At 50.4% G+C, this 7,823-nt stretch overlaps 1 protein-coding gene across 3 annotated transcripts in view; it reads right to left on the bottom strand.

The window, feature by feature from the left end:
- The window catches only part of LOC113202765 (splicing factor, proline- and glutamine-rich-like), a 147,547-nt gene that overhangs the window by 136,583 nt on the left and 3,141 nt on the right, over positions 1 to 7,823 (bottom strand). For all 3 annotated transcript variants that reach the window (XM_052269784.1, XM_052269785.1, XM_026417152.2), the window contains exon 2: positions 2,512 to 2,715. Coding sequence is in view for 1 of the 3 variants with exons in the window: in XM_026417152.2 (XP_026272937.1) it covers positions 2,512 to 2,715 (204 nt within the window). In the remaining 2 variants the exon portion in view is untranslated. The remainder of the gene's footprint in view (positions 1 to 2,511; positions 2,716 to 7,823) is intronic.

The following is a 7,823-nucleotide window of genomic DNA, read 5'->3' as shown; positions in this document are numbered from 1 at the left end:
CGGCATCCGTGGCTCAGTATTGTTGGGTATTGTTGGTGGGAACGGGCGGCGCCGGCGACTTCTCGCGCCCCTTATACATCTGGGTGACGTCATGCGCTTTGGTTCTCTGCCCTTCTCGAGAGTACAAGCTGCTGACACCTTAAAGTTTTATATATATGTGTTTCATGTTTAGTCTAAAGCTATTTAAGGTATCATCTGCTAAAAACTCGAACTATAATTTAAGTTGTAAATTTACGGGAGCACATTCATTACTCGCCCAATGCAATTTAAGTCAATAAGTACTGCATAAACTTTTACGATTAAAAATTGTAATTTTACAACTTGAACGTCAAGGAAAACTTTCTTGTAAACCTTACCACTATTTTTTACAGTAATTTAAAGTCAACTAGAATTGCGCTGAGCGGTGCATAAGCCGCAGCTCGGACTGGGTCTCTGCGGCTCGAGCCCGGCCGGCATGGCGGCGGCCGACGCCTCGCCGCCCGCCAGAGCGGCGTCGCGCGACGCGGTGAGCCGGTCGGGAGAGCCCGCCGAGCCAGAAGCCCCGCCCGCCGCGAGTGCGCCGCGAGCCCGCCCCAAACGAGGAGAGGAAAAATAAAGCGCGGGGGGGAATATGGAGGCGGCCGTGACTCGCTGTTAATTCAGTACGAAATGCACACGATGCATTAGCATATCGCGTGCAGGAGGAGATATCAACCCGGAGACTCTCCTGGGCAGCTCGGGGGCGAGGGACGAGACCGGGGTCCTGGAGGTAAATGATATTTTTTTCGCGCAGATAAATCTTGTCTAGGGATTTCACGTAAAGGGAAACACGGATTACGTGAGAGCGGGGGCGCTGACCTGCCACGGCCGGCCGGCGGCGACCTTGCCCCGGAGCGCTAACTGCAAAGGCACACACAAGGGTAAACACCGATCAAATGCCCAAACAACTCTCGCTTCACGAGCACCAGGGCGACACTGGCTAAAGGGTTGGGTTAGTTACCCGTGAGCCAGCCGGGCAGCGAGGAATTTGCAAATTTGAAAAGGCGGTGAAAACGAATATAAATTTAAAACCAAAAAAAGGAAGAAACGGGGAATAAATAAGCGAGATGATGATACGGCCAATTTGTGGTGGCAAGGACTTTTGTTTATCGCTGCACTATACGGCCCGGGCTCGTTTTATAGACTGGCCGGACTCAGTATATTATTCCGCTTTTGTTTTTATTTCCGTGATGTTGGCAGCGCCTCGGCGGCGTTGCAGCGCGCGGGCGGGCGGCCATCTTGCTGCCAACCCCCACAGAACGAATAATGCATTAATTCAGAGCCTGTCGAGCGTAAAAATGTTAAAGAGAAAATATACGCCGAATGGAAAGTTCACCGGCAAGATCGTGATTATAAAACGAGGTTAAAATTAAGACAATCATTATTTGATCTCATTAGCCGTTTGCGTCTGTTTCCCAAGTTTCTACTTTGCAAAATTAACAGGCTTATTCACGGAACACGGCAGAACAGAGAGTTAGTTGACTGCGGCTGGCAGTGCGACGAAGAGAGGAAAAAAAATGGAACTTTGAAATCTGATACGCAGGCACACACCGACAGAGATGGAATGAGGAGGGAGAGCGGCGGGAGAGGGTGGGAAGAGGGGAGAGTGGAACGGGAGAGGGAGAGAGGGGGAGGGAGGAGGAAGGAAGGGAGACACAGTAACGTAAGAGGGTTGGCTTTGGGGCGGGGACGCCGGCACCGCACCGAGATACAGAGCGAGTCTCTCTGCTGCATAGAACATGGTCGACGCTTTTATCTCTGGGGAGAGGGGACGCCGCCGCCCCCGCATGTGGAGGGTTGAAAGCCTGGAGGAGGGGCGGCCGGGAGGGATGCGAGCGCGGCAGCGCCTGGGCGGCGCGGCGAGGAAGAAACGGTTTATTTACCCTGAATTATGTCTGGGCCAGGGGCTGGGGGCGCACGGCAAGGAGGCGTTGGTACTCAGCCAAAGTTTAGGCGCAAAATTTAAAAGCAAGCGACGTTGTGGCACGAGAAAGAGCGCGTTAGAACATCTGTATCGTGTCATGGCCTGTCGTACCGGGTACAGGAATATTTCCCATGAAAGATGTAGTCTAAAAATTACAACACTGCTTATCGACTTGGAATTGAATGACGAGCAAGAGTTGTCGAGGAGGTTGTACACATACGACCTATTCTTTAATGGGTAAATTATTTCTACAGTCTCAAGCTAAGTTTCATGTCAGGATTTTACTACACACAAAGAAACAGTTCTGTATTTTACTCATTGTTCAGACTTTGCGAGGCCTCCGTGGTTTATCCCCGCATGCCTTCAGTGTCAGCGTTGGTCATATTTCCCTGCTCTGCAGCCAGTGTGACAAACCAGTGACAACTAGTGACACCCATTACAACGTTTTGTGTACCTATCTGCGCATCCTCATTTTTTTTTTCGGGTACTTCGCAGACAACGCTGAGCCGGCCGGAGCGGTCTAGGATGTGGCAATCATTAATTGGAGTTACGAGGTGGCGAGGACTCACCGGCTGCGGTTCCATTGTGTGACTGCGGGGCCATCCTGGAGGCGGCGGTGGGGGCGCTCGTGACGTCGTCGCCAAACAAACAACGCTGCAACAAGCAGGCCGCGACGCAGCCGGGGATCGATCCCGGGGCCGCGAGGGAGGCCGGCGCGCGGCGGAGCAGAGCAAGGAGAAGGCGGTGCGCGTCGGACAGCGGCTAGACAGACACTGAAACAAGAACGTCCAGGATGCAGGGCTGTGTGCATAACACACAAACACAACACTCTACAAAGCGGCCGGTGGCGTAGTTGGTGCGGGGGAGGCGAGCGAGCCAGACAGAGAGAGAGAGAGAGAGAGAACAAAGGGGCCCCAACCCGAACCCCTGCTTTACATACTAAAGGGGGCAGTTTCACGGGGGTTCTTTTTACACCAGTTTCGGCAAATACGCGAGATCCCGTGCAATGAAAAAAATTGCGCCACATGCCTGTCAAACCATGGGTATGAGCAAAGAAAATGTGTGGGTACTTTTTAGGTCATTGGGCCAGTCGCGATAGAGTTCCGCGCCGGCTCCAAAGGCGACAAGAAGAAGCCTTGTTATCCTCGCGTATCGGTCATGTACACAAACCGCCAGACTCCCCCGCCCTCTCGAAAAAGGTATCGTAAAATCGTTTCATCAGAATGCAGCACAAACGCGCTTACAACGACGTGCAAGCAGAGCGTTAAATAGCATCTCGCATAAGTAAAGAGTAGGTACTTTTAACTCAAGTATAAAGTAAACATCACAATGACGCTCGACTCGAAAAGAAAAGGCGTGGCGTGGTGTTGTAGGTCCAGCCTATTAGCGGCACAGGCACGAGAAGTTAGAAACCGATACTAAGACGTGCGAAATGACTAGTATCTCACGACGACAACTTGGTCCTCTTCCTGGGCACAATGTGCCGTCAGCTGCGCCCTGGTGCAGAGGCGGCCGCGGCGTGTAACTCCCAGAATCGGGGATGAACCCGGACGGAGAATAAACACAGGCACAGCCAAACAAACGGGCGGCCGGCGGGCAAAGGGGCCAGGGGCACCGCGGGGGGCTGTATTAATAAACGATACTACTTAGGTTCCCATGAAGAAGGGGGAAGCATGTGCACCACCCCTATATGTTCATAATCGTTGTGAATATTCTCAGCCGTAACGTTAGTCGCCACCCCTTCCCTCCGGAAATCAGGCTTCATGGTGGTTGGCAAATTGCTATAGGAGCTGCCTCAACCCGTACAATGATGCGATACGTGATTGGTGAGATGGCTAAAAGGTCAACTCTCTAGCCTCCAGAAAAGAAAAACGATGATTCAGGTCCGAATAAAAATGGAGGGACACAATGGAGAGGAGAGGCGAGGGCGAGCGAGTTGGGCAGGGAGAGTATTAATATCAGAAAGGGAGGGAGAGCGAGAGAGAGATCGAGAGAAACAGAGTACGGCGTCCTGCACCGCGCTCTGCCATCAAATACTTTAATGCCCTTCACATGATTTTAAGGTTGACGTTTTGATGATGATAAAGACGACACATCGGCCGATGCGGGCTGGACGGGGTTTAAATTTCAAAGAAAAGGAGAAAAAAATGTTCCTCAGAACTTGCTGTGACGCTTTTAAACAAACAGGAAACGGTGACACAGAGAATGTTTTGAGAGGCTGGCCAGCGGGCTAGCCTTCTGAGTCCGTGGTCACCGAGGTAGCCATACCGCCACATACGAAAAATAATCCATTACAGGACAAATTTACGCAGTGAAACAACAGTGATACGAAGTACAGGTTGCAGCACTATTTTGAAGGATCTCCCACCGTGGGGCTGTAGCCCCTCTGTGAAGAAGTAGAAGTAGAAAACAATGAGAGAGCCTTTAGGGGCATAAGTGCAATAGAAAGATCACTGTGAAAAATTTCCTCGTAAAGTTACGACATTTCTTGTAATTTGGAATTACAAAACATTGTTGTAAATTTACGGCGCACCATTTTTGCTCCTCGATCAATTCCAAGTCGATAGGAGGTAATTGTAATTTTACAATGTCAAGTTGTAATTTTACGAACTCACATCATGGAAAATTTTCCTGTAAACTTACGACTATTTTTCACAGTGATACGAGGACAGCGTCACTGTGGTAAAGTCTTTTAGTACTGCAAGAGACAATGAGCACTTTACCAATTTCAAAATTCAGAAACCCATACAGGTTCTGCCTAGATCCCAATAAAGCAATAAGTGAAACAAACGCATTTGCGTTGTTTTCAAACGAGCCCGCCAATAAAAGAAATGTAGTTACGGAGGGCCGCGGCAGACGACGACGCACTGCGCCACGTCACAGGCCGCACTGTGGCTAACCGCGGTGACGAGCTCGCGCCGCACTTCGCCACCACGCTGTTTTTGCGCCTCGAAGAAAGTCCATAAAGCAAAAACAGCGTGAGGCAAAAGGGCGGGAAAAGGGGGGGGGGGGGGCTACACACTACCACACCCCAACACCATCCCACGCGGGCACCTAAGAGCTGGGCGATATTATTTTTTCAAAACCAATAGACAATATTTTGGTATATTGGAATTTTGTCCAATATCAATATGTCTGTATTGGAATATTGGTAATATTGGAGTATTGGGTTATTGGAAATATTCAATATATTGACGAATTAAACGAAAAACACTAGTTTTAGACGTCAATTGCCTGAAAGGGGCCACCTGGTGTGAGTAAAGACGTTACCAGGGGTGCTGAACACTTGTTCATATAGCAAACTAGAGCCTGCACCACCGCTTGCCCCCTTGCCCTGCCACCCCGCTCCGTTTATTCAATATTGGAATTCCAATGTTCTAATACACCAATACAGAAATATTGATATTAATGGCTTCAAAAATTCCAATATTGGCGACCAATATTTTTTGAATATTGATATTGGTGTCAATACATTGGAATATCGCCCACCCCTGCCTGGTGACCACCTCCAATATTTGAATCGAAAAGAGGCGCTCATTTTCAAGTGGAGAAGTTTCCGTTTGCTGGATCACGCAGATTTTGTTTTTCTTCCAACACGAAGTAGGCCCTTTTGGGCGTTTCCTCACGGGAGAGGAAAGGGGTGGCTAGGGGGACAGGAAAGTGGAAGGGGCAAATCCAATTTCGTAAACTTGTCGCCGCCGTCTCGGGGCGTGGGGGGCTCGTGGCGGGGCGTGGCGGGGCGTGGCGGGGCGTGGCGGGGCGTGGCGGGCAAGGCGGGGCTACAAGGCGTTCCTGTCACGGCGACGGAGTTGAACAGCCACGTCCGCTTTGGGAGGCCGAACCAGGAGGAACGGGATTAGGAGGGGAAGGGGCACCACCGGGGCCGCACGGGGCAGCTCCGTATATCATACTGTCACGAAGCCATGCCGGATTCTTTTTCTTCTTCTTTTTCCCGCTCCGCCGGTTCCGATGGCTGGACAGCGATAGGCTGCCGGGCGGGGTATGCCGGTGTGTATGTGTGTGTGGTTTGTGTGTGTGTGAGGCGGCAGGGCAGGGAAGGCGGTATGCAAGAGACAAGCCACAAGCGTATAATGAAGGTCTAAGCGAACGGACGGATTCCGGCTCAACCGGAGTCGAAATGGTGGGGTATTGGATACATCGTCAGCTATAGCTGTAGTTGTTAAGCTTCTGACATGAGAAGTATTTCTGATGCTGATATGAAAGCGAACATTTTAAAAAAGAATCAAACGTGGGGAGTAGGAAAAGGGGTTGCAAGGCAATTTACCTCGCAAATTTAAATTTCTTCAAATGATGTCAAAATTTGATGAAAGAATAAAGGCCATCGCGACACCATAGACGCGAAGTCGAGCCACCCGTTCCAAGACAAACGCAGTTCAGCTGCGCGCTCCGAAAGACACGCATTTTACCGCTGGAAACTGCATGAGCTTTGCATTGAGCGGATTAACTGCGTGTCTTTCGGACCGCGCGTGTGCGTTGAAAGCGCGGCTGCACAGTTACAACCTTACGGAGCGAAATGCCAAATCCTTCGTAGGCACAAGCAAATGCTTCGTACCTAAGAAGGATTTGGCATTTTGCTTCGTTGGTTTTCATAGTGTGAACGCTGAATTGCGTGCTTTTCAGAACGCGCGGCTGAAATCGTAATTTTCAGTCCGAGGTGTCGATAGAATGAAAATTAGGAATGAAGTAAACATTTTAATTCTTTTTATTTTAGTACATGTTCCTTGATTTAATTATATTATTGCTACTTAAGCCGTTCAAAGTGGTCCAATTACGAAGTCAATGTATAACATTACACCCGTGCACCGCGCACACATAATTCCATTTATAATAGTAAAGCAATCTCCATACGTCAAGTCCATAGAAGTAGTTGTAGTACTAAAGTGCATGTTTTCGCACATTCAATCAACGCTAGTAGCAGGACACAGGTACTCAACTCAGGTGCGCGACGGTGTCCCGCTGCGTCCAGCGGGAAAGGGCCTGGGCGGGCCACGAGAGAGTGAGTGTGTGAATGAGTTTACTAAACGATTTTATTAACACTAAAGAGCAGTGCGCCGAGTGCTCTCGCTCTCTCTCTCTCTCTCTCTCTCTTTCTCTCTCTCTCTCTCTCTCTCTCTCTCTCTCTCTCGTAAGTGTTTATTGTGTACACAGAGTGCAGCTATCTCATTACCGTAATAACAATGTTGACACGTTGTCCGCTTTATGAGTCAACGGTGAGACCGACTATTAGCTAAACTGTGTACGGTTGTCAAACTTAACGACCTTCCTTGATTTGGTGTTGTATTTGACACAACTGGTTGCAACACAGTTTTTTTTTTCGGGTAAAAGATTGCCCGAAAATTCTTGCAACGGTAGAGCGGTTACAGCAACGGTTACTACCATTTAACAACTATGGGCAGGCAATATACAAGATTAGAAATGAAAATACTATTAAAACAAGCGCCTGCCCTGTACTAGAGCCGACTAGAGCGAGAGAGATGGTGCGGGGGAGACCTATGGTAGAGACAGTCTCGCGGACTGTCTAAGAACAAAATTCAACTCCAACGCCGGGCGAGGTCGCTGCGCACGGTTGGGACGGTTGCGGCGATGGCGCGGTGCGGCGGGCAGCTACTCCGCCCGGGTGCGAGTGGAGTATCCCCGGCTGCTCGCGGGGTGTCGCCGCTGCCGCGGGGAGTAGCGCCGGCCGCGCGCCGGGGCGGTAGGCAGCCCATGCGGCACGGCGCGCGGAGCGGTCAGCTGCCGTCCGGGCGCCGCGCCCCACCGCGCCAATCTGCACGGCCAAATTTGCAACTCTTCATTTCGCGTTCTGATCAGACACTTTTGCTCTGTGCAATAGAGGGCACGGGTGTCCCGGAGAGGGGAG

Source organism: Frankliniella occidentalis, unplaced genomic scaffold (assembly GCF_000697945.3).
Source record: "Frankliniella occidentalis isolate FOCC.00 unplaced genomic scaffold, Focc_3.1 Scaffold102, whole genome shotgun sequence".
NCBI classification, from domain to species: Eukaryota; Metazoa; Arthropoda; class Insecta; order Thysanoptera; family Thripidae; genus Frankliniella; species Frankliniella occidentalis.
Note: the sequence above shows the minus strand (reverse complement) of the source record. Positions and strands in the feature narration are given on the sequence as shown.